The sequence below is a fragment of the Lonchura striata genome, chromosome 3 (genome assembly GCF_050655825.1).
Source record: "Lonchura striata isolate lonStrDom1 chromosome 3, ASM5065582v1, whole genome shotgun sequence".
NCBI lineage: Eukaryota > Metazoa > Chordata > Aves > Passeriformes > Estrildidae > Lonchura > Lonchura striata.
In genome coordinates this window covers 107,654,825-107,669,514 of record NC_140705.1, presented here as the reverse complement: position 1 = coordinate 107,669,514, position 14,690 = coordinate 107,654,825, and the positions used below count along the sequence as shown (strand labels likewise).

The 14,690-nt window shown below is 44.1% G+C and overlaps 2 protein-coding genes across 7 annotated transcripts in view; one reads left to right on the top strand and one right to left on the bottom strand.

Moving 5' to 3' along the window:
• Positions 1 to 14,690, bottom strand: part of TTC7A (tetratricopeptide repeat domain 7A) — a 199,630-nt gene that overhangs the window by 165,431 nt on the left and 19,509 nt on the right. For 4 of the 6 annotated variants that reach the window (XM_085577185.1, XM_085577184.1, XM_085577187.1 and 1 more), the window contains 2 exons: positions 4,133 to 4,296; positions 2,408 to 2,576 (listed from right to left, as the gene is read on the bottom strand). In XM_085577185.1, coding sequence (XP_085433311.1) covers positions 2,408 to 2,567 — 160 coding nt within the window. In that variant the 5' untranslated portion in view covers positions 2,568 to 2,576; positions 4,133 to 4,296. Of the gene's footprint in view, positions 1 to 2,407; positions 2,577 to 4,132; positions 4,297 to 6,681; positions 7,019 to 14,690 lie in introns of those variants that run through there. The other 2 variants (XM_021552353.3, XM_085577183.1) reach the window with 1 other exon arrangement.
• Positions 8,288 to 13,327, top strand: MCFD2 (multiple coagulation factor deficiency 2, ER cargo receptor complex subunit). Its single transcript, XM_021552368.3, has 4 exons — positions 8,288 to 8,383; positions 9,088 to 9,239; positions 9,925 to 10,084; positions 11,120 to 13,327. The coding sequence occupies exons 1-4, from the start codon at positions 8,312 to 8,314 to the stop codon at positions 11,249 to 11,251; spliced, it is 516 nt and encodes a 171-aa protein (XP_021408043.1). The 5' UTR covers positions 8,288 to 8,311; the 3' UTR covers positions 11,252 to 13,327.

Here is a 14,690-nt window from a genome sequence, read left to right as displayed (position 1 = left end):
CCATACTGCCTCTTAGCATGATATGCACCTACTACATGCTGTGGACCTCCAGAGATTTAATTCAACATCCACCTTTGGTTTTGCAGAGGTTAAAAGGTGCTCTAAGGAAGGAAACTTGTTTTTGCTGGATTTCCATAACTGGTTTTATCAGCACAGCTCCTCCCACTGTATCCCACCTGTTTCTTGTTATGCTTTTTTTAATTTCCAACATTAACAGGATAGGTGTCAATATAAAAAAAATATGCCTTTTATCTGTTCTTTGTTCCATGACCTTTCCAGCCTAATCTTGAGTGCTTGAGAATCTATGCTGTTGTTCTGCAGGCGTAACTCAGCAGTATTACCTACACAAAACTGAGGCAGTTCCAATTTCACACTATGAGGTGATACAAAGTTCTGCTGCTTTTAACTCATGCTGGATGAACAGGGATATTCTATTAAGCTTTCTCCCATTTCTGAAAAGGTGAATGAGAAATTGAGTGGGGAACCTAACTTCTGCCTTGAAAAAGACAAGGACTGAGGCTTTTCTGGATATTTGCCTAAAGGGTCCCTGCAAAAATTTTAGTACAAGTAACGTTAAAGAGCATCTTTAAAGAAGGCTTCATATTGCATAATGAACCATCAGTTCAATCAAAGGCAGTAAGGTAGTATGAATTAACAATTTCTGGAGAGCTTCCAAATAAAAAAGGGGAGTAAGAAAAATCTACGGCATAAAGTATCAATGAATTTTAAATTTAACAACTCCATATTGTTACTTGCCCTGCAGAAACAGCCTGGACACACATTTTAAAATGAAAATTAAAGTTTACACTGCTATTGCCATAGCTACCTGCACAAAGTGCTAACATAAGAGTGGCTGAGGGAACATGGCATGAGGAACAGTGATCCTAGCAGTGAGTGCCCTCTCCAAACTCAGCTGGACAAGCTCCACTCTGCAGGACTTTTTTCTGCCAGTATCTTTGGTAGAATACTGAGTGGTTTGTTACACTCTTGATATCTTAGCTAATATGAAAATAATCATCATGGAGGATAAAGACTGAGGAACTGTAACAGCACTCAGGTTTCTCGGCAATGGCAGAGACTCCGTATGGTGTACAGCAGTAACACAATATTTACATTCCATGTTAAACCACATGGGGAAAGAAACCAAAAACTTTTTCTGATACCCTGATGCAAATGCCTCCAACATCTTCATATCTAAGTTAGGTAATCAACACAATACAAGGAGTCTTATAACAACAGGGTTATTCCATCAGTTTCCACACACACATTATCATTACACTCACATCTCACCAAGGGTTATATGTGGTTCCCAGAAAGGACAGCGCATATCCTTCAGACTCTGGAGTGCACCAAGAGTTGCTCTCAAATGCACTGCTGAGAATGCACTGGCAACTGCCCACTCCTCTGTGCCATGCAAGTGTCAGTGTGAGGTACAAGTACATTAGTTCTGCTCCACAAAAGCTCATTAACAAAGCAGATTCAATCAGTACCACAGGAAACAAAAATCAAAGCAAGCAAAGCAGCACAAACAGGGTTTCAAAAAAAGCAGAATGACTCAAATTATTATCAGTAATACTAGCAGCCCAGTCAAACAGTATTTTGGGTGGATTTGGTTTCACTCTTTTACATACCAGTTGAAGGTATCTGATCATCAGAGTTCTCATTCACCTAATTAGCTGGTGGACATGCTGAAAAGAGTAGAAAGCAGTAGATAGGTAGCAGTACTTGAGCAACATTTATAAAGGAACTGAAAGCAAATGAAGGAAAAGATTACTGATCTTTTTCTCCCCCCAAGTCAAAAATTGACAAGGGTCTTCCTTTCCCCCACTCAAAAAGGAAATGCAATTTCACTACCCACAGAGGCAGTTTTAATTAGAATCTCTCAAATAGTGCAATGCCTATAGTTACAAGGGGGAGGAGAGATTCCTGTTTGTACATAAGGTCTGATACTGTGTGACATGCATTGCAAAAATACACTACCTGCTTTGAAAGCACATATTTCTATTAGTCCAAAGTTTAAAACTTGGAGACATTGTTGTTTTTTAATTCACAGAAATCACTGAAACTTACAAGTAAATGAACTCTTTCTAACCCAAAGGATAGGCCCCAGTTCAGCTAAGGGCTTGATTTAGATTTTCCCAAAAGGGACACACAAGCTCAAGCATATTTACAGCCAAGAGCGATCACAAGATTTCCAATTTCAAGCTTTTCTTTACAAGCCAGCCAAGTTTAAAAACCATGGACTAAGACTCCATAATGCCTTTAAGTTTGAAACTACATAGACCACACCATGTAGGATCTTCTACAGCATACATCTTTGCCCTAATCCTGCTCCAACCAAACCATTTGGAGAAACAGCTTCCACCTAAAACCAGCATATTTCAAATATACATACATGGTCCTTTACCTTTAATAACAAAGGCTTCAGTTATCAAGCGCAGCACGTACAGAGGCTCATCTTTGGTTGAAAGGTCATCAATTCCTGCTTTTGCATACATGCTGATGGCATCTCTGTAGCATCCCTCCACATAATGAAGCTTTCCTAGGATCAGCATAGCTTCTGTCATATACTTCGGCTGAAATGGAGCAGTAAGAGAAAAAATGTTTATAGGGTGAAACACCAGACAGGAAGAATGAGGCATTCCACAGCAAATTAGGCAGGTTCAGAATGCTTTCCTCTCACAACTGCAAAGGCTAAGCTCATGAGAGCAGCAGCCAATGAAGGTCAGGCAACCACTTTGGATCTCAGTTTTGAAATACAGTTTGTAAGCCAACTCTTTGGTCTCAGCTGACCTGCCCTATTGATTCACCAGCCACAGAGAGTGCATAAAAGGCTGGCACTATCAGAATTACCTACACACACAAAGAAAAACCCCTGCACATAAACTAGACAGTAAACATCACTTTTTAGACAAGTGCTCCCCTCTCCTCTGTATAGTTAATTAAAGAGTGAGAAAAGTCTCAAATTTTCTTTAGTTGTCAGAGAATTTTCATACAACAGTGAAAAAAACAGAAGGCACACCTGCTATTCCTAAGATTTGTTTCGTTTAAGGATTGAAAACATATGTAACAGAACCTCAATAAAACACATCTGTTCAGACTCTCTGGAAAGCATGAAAAGATTCATAAGCCTTCATACCCATTTTTTTAACACATGGAATCAACAGAGGGGCAATACTATATCAGTAGCTAAGTCACCACTAGCTAAGAAAACAGTAATGCCAATTCATGCAGCCAAACTAAACACAGGGAATTGGAAGAATTCAATAATTCTGACTATTAAACTATAAAGAAAGGGACTTAACTATAAAGAAAGAGGGCTGGACAGACCCTCCTCTTCCTTACTCCCTTCATCTTATGCTCTAAATAGGCTGACCTTGCTCACTGGAAATTAACATGGTAAAAGCACAATATACATTTCCAAACTAACTAAACTAGCCTGGCAATTTCAAGACAAAAGCAATAGGAGTCTACAACAGGCTGTTGTAATTCATTTACATCTAAACACAGTTATGCAACTGTGTGTCAAAGGACACCAATGCAGCAGCAGCCATCAAGGCAGAGTATTAAAACCCTCTTGAAGCTCTGCAACTGAGTCGACTAGCAGCTACCAGCCACACACCCAGATCACAAAACAAAATAAAAGCATTACTTTTCTAATAGACACTGGAGGCAGTGCAAGGCTGTAGTCCTCCCAACACAACCCTAAGCTCCTGACAGCAGCTTGTGGCACATTTTTCTCCCATCAGGAGCTACCACTTGTGCAAAATTCCATCAGATCTGGAGCAGCAGGAGGCCACTCTGCTGTTCTGACCTGACAGCACCCTTATGTGGCCACACCCCACCACCTGAGAGCAATTCTAAGTATTCATCTTGCTTCATTCCAATTAAAAAAAAAAAAAGGGATATACTCTTGTAAAACATATTTTCTTTGCGCATGAAAGGCAAGTCTCACAACATAAAATCCTGCCTAGAGGAATTATCAGTCTCTTAGTATCTATCACCTACAATACAGCACTATATCCATGGACACAAACAGGCAACACCCACACCCCCACACCTTGTAACAGACTAATAGTCATATTAAAGAAGTATCCAGTTGGCAGGAGTTATGATGATAGAGCCCACTTACTCTTAGTTTCCCTCTGCTTAAGATATTGGTCAGATACTGTTTAGCTTCGCTCAGTTTGGGCTCACTCTTCTCCGACAGCGGAATGGAGTCCTTTAGTTTGGCAAAATTTTCCTTTAAACATTCTTCCAGCAGAGCCTCTGCAAGCAGCAAACTCCCATGGTCCTCTGAAAGCACACACACCAACCAACAAGAAACATTGTTTACTGCCATTTTGATGGTAAACAGAATTACAAAAGCAAAACAACACACCTCCGAAACTGACAACAAACTCAAATCAGGGGATGAGGAAGAACTCATCCACTTTTATCTAGTGGAAACAGTATTTTTTGTATGGAAAAATGAAACAACACTTTGTTGTACCTTGAAGATTTTTCCCTCCTAAATCCTTTAATTTTGGCAGCACCATTCCTTCTTACATTGTCACCAATAAAACAGTTAAGAATTTTCATCACAAAACTCACTTTCAAAAGTATAAGGACAAACTTTGCAAACATTTCAGTGGATGCTTTTTATTTACAAAGGTACTAGCATGATATGAATGCTTTAGACTACAGAGAAGCATCAAAAACTTTAACAATTTTCCTGAAAGTATACAGGACAAAAATTAAAAAGATAAATTATGCAGATTCTGCACATCCATTACTAAAGACACACAAGAACTGATCCTCTCCCATAATTAACATGCCACGTAAAACTCTTTCTACATTAAAATCCATGCCTGTTTACAGTTCCACAGAAGTGACTCTCTTCACAGGTAGCAGCAATGGATACAGCATGAACCATCATGCAGTGTGGCAATCGTGCTGAAAAAAAAAGTTTCATCTGCCAGAGTACTCAGAGTTCTCACATGACAGACCCATTTCTGCAGTTCCTTCGTTCATAACATTACCTCCATCAGCAGACTAGCAGGTTAAGCCAGGTAAGGAAACCTTTGAATACCAAAGAGCCCAGCCCTACATTTCATATATACTCCATGTTTCAAAGTCTGAAATTTGAGAATGAATGAAATACAGTAGTGTACGTATGTCTGTATTTTCACTCCTTATGCCCACTTTCTACCTATACACCACCACATACAGCATATAGTAACTGTGTGGTGGTTTACATTTTTTTGTTGTTGTGGCCTAAGTGTTCAGCTACATATCAAATTATGAGCATAGCTCTTCCTGCTCATTTGCAAGTCTGCAACTAAACAAAGTACAGGTACATAAAATGGGAAGTGTTAAGTGCTCAAGTATATTCTCACCAAACTTGCATGCAACCATTTCTACACACTAAAGTGCTTTCAGGTAGTCATTAATCTCTTAATCAAACTTAAAGAATTAGGCAAGATCGTAGACAATTAATAAATAAATATATACAACCTCACAAAGCAAATAGCACTGTTGAAAAAAATCCCATCCAAACACAATCATTTTTAGAAGCACAAAACCTGCTGAAAGAAGCTCTGTAGAAGTAACAAAGCGTTACTCTTTCATTACTAGCAAGTTATGATGACATAGCAGCAAATTAACAAATCATGTTTTTACAGCAATCATACTGTTGTTATACCTCTTAATTACAGGGGAAGAAACTACTGTGAACTCTTCAACTAATGCCCCCAAAGTTCATGGTGATCTCTGCACCTGGGAAAACACAGCTGAAACCTGACTAAAGTTCAAAGGTTGGCCGTATGATTCTCAGCACAGGGTTCAATCTGCATCATGTAAACACTAGGAAAACCTCAAAAAATAAACATGTATTAAACTACCAACATCTCCCCCCCATCACGGGTCCCATTGTGAAGTTTAAGGCACCCCAGAAAGCTTCAACGCTAGGGCCACATTCTGGACACAGCCCTCTAAAGAAGGGGGTCTATTCCCAGAAGTAGCTCTTCTGGCTTCAGTGGCAGAACCTTTCTACCACTCCCGCGGGTAGGATCAGAACACAACTTACTTGCTGACCTCGGAGTGAGTTATGCTGCCTCACTCGTTACAAAAGATTAAACAAAAAAAAAGAAAAAAAAAGAAAAACGGCAGCAAATCAGTGTGTTGTAACAGGGAAAAAATACTAATATACTTGCTATTCACGAAACCTGTTTTACATGTGAAAGCCTTTAAGTAAAGCAGTGTCCCTCGGAGATGGAGAGAGGTACCACAGGGGCACCCACCCAGGAACAGCGCTGGGCAGGGGGCAAGAAGGAACCAGCAGGGCACGAGGAGCTGTGAGACCTTTCGAGCGGGCCGGCCGCACGCAGGGCGGGATGGGGCCGGGCAGCCGCCGCCAGCGGCGGGGCGGCAGCGCTGACACCGAGAGGAAGCGCAGCGCGATCTCCCCGAGCTCCCGCCGCCTCCCCCGGGCATCCCTCCTTCGCTCCCGCTGCGGAGCCGGGACGCGGCCACGGGCCGGCAAACGACGCTCCGCCAGCGGGGCGGCCGCAGCTCCCGCCCACGCCAGCCCAGCGGCGCGGGGCTGCCGAGACCGGGCGGCGGAGCGAGCAGCCGGCCCCGCCGCACGCCCGGGCGGGTGGGTACCGGCGGCCGCCCCGCCCGCCCCCCGCCGCCGCTTACCCGCGTCCTGCGCGCCCCTCGCCGCCTTGGCCTTGCGCGGGGGCCGCGGCGGCAGCAGCTGCTGCGCGAGGTGGCGGAGCCGCCCCCAGTGCCCCTCCGCGCGGCACCGCTCGATCTCCGCCTCCAGCTTCACGTGCGAGTGCGAGCCCTTGGCCGCCATCTTAGCGCCGGCACAGGCGCGCCCCGCCCCGGCCCGCGGGGAGTCCCGGGCGGCGCCTCCCCAGCTCGGCCGCCGGGGCTGCGGAGCCGCCGGGTGCTGGGCGGCGGGGGCGGCCGGCTCGTCCTGCCCGAGGGCTGCGCTCGGGGACGGCGCTTCCGCCATGGCCGCCACTCCCTGACGCCTCTCTGCTGCTGCCCGAGCACGGGGGCGCGTCCTGCGGCAGCGGCCGCTGTCCCGGCACCGCGGGTGTGGCCCCTCGTTCCGCTCCTGGGCGAGACTGGGCTGTTCCCCACCGCCCCACGGCCACCGCCCCCTCAGCAGCAACTCCGGCACACACCGGGCGGTGCGTGCGGAACGGGCCAAAAGCCCCCCCCGGCTGCCCGGGACCGAGGTTTGCTGCGGGGCTGTGCCCAGAGTTGTGGCGAGTACGGAAAAATCCGTGGTGTCAGTGGAAGTACAGAGCACGGTCAGCAGTGGGCACTGGGGCAGCAGGGCAGGAACCACGGCAGTCCTTCGTGGATGGGGCTAGAGGGAAGCATCCAGAGCAGGGGCAGCCGGGGACTGCCACATGCTGGCCCTCAGTGCCACCAGCTCTGCCATTGCAGTCCTTCTGGGTTCTACCCACGGTATCACCAGTGGGATTCCTCCAAAGCATCCTCTGGAAGGTGCTCTATGCATCAAAGGCCGGGGTTGTTGAGCCCACAGCACCCAGAATGGGCCACGTTGCAAGTGGGTCATCTGGTCCAACCTCCCCTGCTCAAACACAGCGGATTGCACAGGATGGTGCCCAGGCAGTTTCTGAGTATCTTCACTGATGGACACTCCACAATGTGTTTGGACAATCTGCTCCTGTACTCAGTCACCCACGCAGCAAAGATGTTCTTGGTCACGTTCAGGTTGAATTTCCTGTGCATAACTTTCTGCCTCTTGCTTCTTGTCCTTTTGCTCAGCACCACTGAGTAGAGCCTGGTTTCATCCTCTTGGAACCCCCACTTGTGTACACTATATATATGTGTGTATGTATATATATTTGTATTGATGAGTTATCCTCTCAGCTGTCTCTTCTCGAGGCTGAACAGGCTGAATTCCTCCAGCCTTTCCTGGTAAGAGAGATATCCAGCCCCTTACTCATCTTTGTTACCCTCCACTGGACCCACTCAGGAGCTCCATGTCTTTCTTGTACCGAGAAGCCCAGAAGTGGACACAGCACTCCAGGGCTGAGTAGAGGGGCAGGATCACCTCCCTCGACCTGCTGGCAGTGCTGTTCCTAATGCAGCCCAGGACAGCCAGGACACGCCGCTGGCTCACGGGGCCGCACCTGGGCCCGCCCCGCGGCCCCGCCGCACCTGCGCCGCCCGCGGGCTCCACGTGGAGCTCCGGGAGCGGCGGCGTCACCCGCGGGGCGGGGCGGGCGGAGCGGCCAATGGGCGGCGGAGCGGGCGGGGCAGCGCCGGGCTGCGCGATCCCGGGATGGTGTCCCGGGAATGGTGGCCAGCCCGCGGCCGGCCCGGAGCCCGCGGCACGGCGCAGACCCGCCCCAGGGTACGTAGTGTGGCGGCGGCGCCTCTCCGCCCGCCCCGACATCCGGCGCTGGGGCGCGGTGCTGCGGCCTGGGCGGGGGGCGGCGGGCCCAGCCCCGTTTCCATTGCGCGGCGGGGGCGCTTCCTCGGGTTCCAGCCCGGGGTGGGAGCCTGGAGGGTTCCACCAGCGCCGTGCCGGTGGAACCGGGGGTAGCTCCACCTGGGGCCGGGAGGGGGTCAGGAGCGGAAGGCGGCTGCTCCCGGCCGCTCCGGAGCTCCGTGCCCTGGCACCTGCCCATGAAGTGCGCACATGCTCGGCTGCGTGATGTCTCCGCGGCTGTGCGTCCCTCGGGGAATCCAGTCTCAGCTCATTAGATGGAGCCGCTTCGATGCAGTACGCTCCCGTAGCTGTGGGGCAGGTCTGCCTGAGGCAGAGGGCATGGTTGCTTGTTTGTCTGGAAGGTGTATGAAAATGGCTAAGGTGTGAGCACTAGCTATGATTAAAAAAAAAAAAAAAAAAAGAAAAATTATATGAAAATTACTGCATAATCCCGTAAAATAGGGACCCTCATAAAAGCTCCTAATTGGAGCTCTCTGGTTCTCTGCTTGCCAACAACTTCTTCTATTCTGAAACTTAATGGGGTTGTTTAGCACTGTCTAAATCCGCTGAAAGTAGATCACAGTTTTTCATCTGTATTTTTGGGGTGTATGTTTTCCTTTTTGTAGGAGATCACAATGGCCCAAAGGATGTTTAGAACACGTTTGCTATTCTGCTTTGCTATGGCTGCATTCTTCGTCTCTGCCCTAGCTGAGGAACACGTAGGAGAGAGTCAACATCCAAATATTCGCCTTGATAAGAATTTGGTACAAGATAAAGAGTATGTGTTCCATGTTCTAAAAGTGTAAACTTTACTTCTTAATTATTTTCTTATCTCTGAAGTGTTATGTGAGTTGGACTTAAGCCTAGGGCATCCTGTTTCCTCAGAATGTTTTATGATTAGCTAAAGCCAGATATGAGACATGCTTTCCTGATAAATGTGTAGAGATGTGAAACCTAGAAAGGTCTCTCTGGAGCCTTTAGCCCTATTTATGCTATAAAAAAAATATTGCAGAAATCCTTCTTACACAAATCAGCATACTTTAGACAAAATCATATTCCTAACAGGTAGAGTTTATTTTCTCATTTGCTTCTTCATAAATGCAGAACAGTGCCAGCAGCAAATAAAACTCCCTAGAACACTTCATGGTTGACTGGGAAAGATCTTCCTCCAGTTCCTGCACTTTGGAAGAGAGCCAAAAAGAGATTTTGGGCTCTGCTTCAGTTGTTTTGATAGCTTGCTAAGTAGGCCGAAACAAATAGAAATAGTTTTCTAAGGTATTAGAGGCCTCTACAGCCCCTCTAACAAACAATCTTTTGTGCCCTCTTTATCTTGATATCAAACTGTAGCTTTTAGTTGTCCAGGATGCTTTCAGAGGTACAATATTTGATCAAACACTAAACTTGATGTAAACAGAGCATCAAATATAAACTGATGGAAATATTGTGGGTTTTTTTTTTCTTAGACACATCATGGAACACCTGGAAGGTGTTATCGAGAAACCTGAAGCTGAGATGTCTCCACAAGAGTTGCAGCTCCATTACTTCAAAATGCATGATTATGATGGCAATAATTTGCTAGATGGGTTAGAACTTGCTACTGCTATCTCACATGTCCACAAAGAGGTTGGTGTAGTTTTGTAAGGGCTTATGTGTTTGGAAACAGTTCTGACTCTAAAAGCAGCAGAACAGCTGCAACAAATCTTCAGTGCAGCTACAGTTTTGCCTGAAAATGTGACTATTTTTCTTCTGATAGTTCTGGTTGAATTTATAAGTGTACATTATCACAGCTTTCCATGTCACATTGCAGTATTTAGGAAGTTTCCATTTTAGTTTAAACTCTAGAACCAGGAAGGGCTCCAGAGTGAAAATCATTTTACAGAGGGCTTACTTTGGCAGGTAGGGAGATCCTCCAAAATGGGACACAAGAATTTGTAGAAATATTATGTGATAAAACAGTGTTTTCAGCTGCTGTGTATACAGAAACGATAAAAAAAACTCTTGCACAAAATTTGTATTAGAAGAACTTGCTATGCTCTGTCTCTTCCTAAACTTAAATTCTCTTTCCAGTCATTAAGAACATAATAGAAGCACATTATCTCATATTGACCTTCTGGAAGTTACAACTCAGAATAGCCTAACTTCCTGCTAATAACCTGTGGCAAAAAATACTGAGCCAAGAATGGAATAATGACTGGCTGTTTATTGTGCAAAGGCTCCTCTTTGTGTTCCCATAAGGGGTATTACTAAGAATTTTACTGACTTTAAGCTACAGTGCTGAATTTTTTCATTTCTGTATTAGTGTAAAGTATTTCTGTAGTGTATAGAAACTACAGTGTCTATACTACATCAAGATCCTAATTAAGAATCAATTTATTAGATGATTGTCCATCATTATTCATTGTGGTGTTCAGCTTTTGGAACTTCTGACCAAAAATGTTAGCTGCAGAATGTTTGTTCTGAAGTCCAAAGAACTTTGACTTCAAAGCTTCCATCTGATGAAATTTGCTTACATTGTTATAAATGATTACATAAAACTTAGTGCCAAATTAGGCACCAAACATGAGCAGCTTAGTAAAAAATTAGTTGTCAGTAATCCGTCACATGTGCGACTAGATGAGAAAGACTGCTAAACTGTTCACTGTGGTTTTGTTTTTGTAGGAAGGTGGTGAGCATACCCAAGCAATGAAGGAAGAAGAGCTGATTAGTCTAATAGATGATGTCTTGAGGGATGATGACAAGAATAATGACGGATTCATTGACTATGCAGAATTTGCAAAATCACTGGAATAAGGGTTTGTTTCTCCTTCTAACCACATGAAAATGTGAACCAGTGTAATGTGATTCATTACTGTCTTGTATCAAACTCTGTGCTGTGAGAAGGAGAGGTGTACCAGTTCCATCTAAATTTATTTGAAAGTTATGTGTCAAGAGTTTTGCTAACTTGGAGTGAGAGCCATGTTTGACTAAACATGATACACATTTGAATAATGAAGCATGGAAGTGTCAAGAGTACTCGCACAGGGTACAGCTAGCAAACTCCCAAGTAGCTCTGTATGAATACTAAATAGAGTCCTTAACATCTAAATTTCAGGTTTTCAGTCATTGGGTTTTATAGTTCTTATTTGCTTACATCTTCTATTTAAAATTATACCTAGAAAGCAAGAAATAATTACTGGATATAGTTGTATTCCAAGAGGAAACGCCTTTACCTTCTCTCTAATTTACAAGAAAATCTGTAGATAAGTACAGATGCTTGAAACAGCAGTTTTAGAGGGAAAGCATTTGAGTGTGGGTTATGCTTGAGTTCCACATGACACCATATGAACTTAAACAATCTTTGAAAAAATTGAGTATTTTTAAATATATGTACTTCCTAGTATACCATTACATATAAATATATATACATATGTCTTTAATTTTTTTGTCCTTTACAAATTTACTTTTTATATCTTAATTTACTATTTTTTTTTTCCATCTACCTTCCATTCTGTTTTTAAAAAAAATTGAAAATTTTTATTACACGTTGTGTTAATGCTGTATAGCATTTGCTAGAACAGCTTCAGCTATCTCATTTTAAATCACAGAATGGCCTTGGTTGGAAAGGACCTTACAGATCATTCAGTTCCATCACCCCTGCCATGGTCAGGGATGTGTTTCCACTAGCCCACATTGCTCAGGTGTTCCCTCTCCAGGGTTAGGGCATCTACAACTTCTCTGTGCAGCCTGTTCCAGTGCCTTTCCACCCACACTGTAAAGAATTTCTTCCTAACATTTAATCTAAACTTAGCCTCTGTCACTACATATTCTTGTAAAGAGTCCCACTCTCATCTTTTTTGTAGGCTCCCTTCAGGTACTGGATGGCTGTAATTAAGTCACGCCAAAGCCTTTTATTTTCTAGGCTGAACAATTCCAATTCTCTCAGCCTTTTCTCACAGGAGAGGTGCTCCATCCTTCTGATCACCTTGGTGACCTGCTCTGGACTCTGTCCAACAGGTCCATGTCTCTCCTGTGCTGGGCCCCCAGAGCTGATGCAGGGTTCCAGGGGGGTCTCAGCAGAGCAGAGCAGAGGGGCAGAATCCCTCCCTGGCCCTGCTGCCCATGCTGCTTTCAATGCAGCCCAGGACACGTGTGGCTCTCTGGGCTGTGAGTGCACATTCCCAGCTCATGTCCACCCTCTCACCCAGCAGCACCCCCAAGTCCTTGTCCCCAGGGCTGCTCTTGATCATCCCCCAGCCTGTGCTGATACCAGGGTTCCTCCATCTGGGTGCAGCAACTTGCACTTGTTCTTGTTAAACCTTATGAGATTCCTGTGGGCCCACTTCTCAAGCTTGTCCAGATCCTTCTGGATAGCATCATATCCTTCAGGACTGTTTTGAAGGTCACATTTACAGTAAATCAGTTTTAATATTAAAAGCTTTTGTGCATTTTGGGTTTTACAGTATTAGCCAGCAGGAGTGAGCAAGTAATGCTGCCTTGTTAAGGTTTAAGTTCATATTCCTTGACACTTAAATTGTGATATTACTTTCAGGAAGTATTTCATAATTTAACAGTTTCAAGCTACTTGAGTGTTTTCAAATTGTCATGGCTCTAGGAATGTTTTCACTGTCTTGACTCAATATTTGATAAGTCAAGCAGTTCAAGAATATTAGAGCGGTGATGTGTTGCTGTGTTATTGATGTTTGGTGACTGAAACATAACTGAAATCTTAAATTGCATTCAATAATTATTCATTAATAAAGAATCTAAATGTTAGCCTATTTCTGTAAAATGTATAAAGAGCTATTTTCTATACAAAATTATTCTTATACAACAGACACACATTTGTAAAAGAAATTATTTCCTCTCTTTAAATGTTTGTGCAATGAAGCCTGAGTGTTGGATTTTTTTCTTGTACTAATTATTTATTTTGAAACCTTTGCGGCCAGGTTTGTGCTGGTTGTACAAGCAATAAAATTCAGCTGGGGTTTGTGCATGTTGATAGGATGCACAAGGCTGGAAGTGCTAGTAAGAAATGTACCTCATTTGCTGATGTGTCTTTAAGCTTGTCTGTCTTACTCACAGTCATCTTAAAAGAAAATTCTTTCAGTTACAGGTTATTTTTTTTTAATCTCTTTTGAGGATCTGAATGATCTGGAGTGAATATTGGATCAGAAAAAAGTGTAGGAAATGCTAGTGGCTAAGAGAGCAGAAGAGGTTAAGCTGCTCAGCTTGAGCACTTAAAGCAGGTTGCCTGTAGCTCTGTCAACTCTTATATGCTTATGGCTCTTGTGGTTAACCCCAGCTGGCAGCAAGGGACCACAGAGCCACTCACTCCCCCTGGTCAGATGGCAGAGAGAATCAGAAAGGCAAAAGTGAGAAAATTTGGGGGTTGAAATGAAGATAATTTAATAGCTAAAGCAAAAGCTCTGAGAGCAAACAAAGCAAAATAGGAAAATCCTTCCCCCCTGCCCAGGGGCAGGTGATTGTCAGAAGTGCAAGGCTCCATCACATATAATGATTGATTGGGAAGACAAATGCCATCACTCCAAATAGACCCCCTGCCTCTTCCTTCATCCCCCTTAGCTTTATATGCTCAGCATGACACCATATGCTCAGGAACGTCCCTTTGGTCATTTGGGGTCAGCTTTCCTGACTCTGTCCTCTCTCAGCTCCTTCTGCACCTCTCACTGGTGTGGTGGGATGAGAGGCAGAAAAAAAGACTGTGTAAACTCTGCTCAGCAATAATGGAAAATCCCTGTGCTACAAACTCTATTTTCAGCACAAACCCAGAACACAGCTCCATACTAGCCACTGTGAAGAAAATGAACTCTTTGCTAGCCAAAATTAGCACAATACTTAAGGCTCTGAGTTTTGGGTTTATTTGAGATTAAAGGGCATGACTCTTAGGCACAGTTTTATCATCACATGCAATCACCTATAATCCATTTATGTACTTCTGTTGTATTCATGTGCATATTTATTAACTGCTATTATTGTATGTGGCAAAAAACAAACACCATAGAAGCTTCATATTGGAAATCATAAATGCTGGTAATATGAACATTATTTGCCAGCTATTTTAAATTTGTTTTAAGGGTTCAGAAGTATAAATAGAAAAATTATTTACTGAAAAGGGAAAACAAAATTGGCACCTTTGATGTGTGTGAAGAACAAAATAAAATTTCTACTTTCCTGTAAAGAACAGTTCAAGAAAAGTTACCCAAGCTGAAACCTGCATCATCATGTCTTT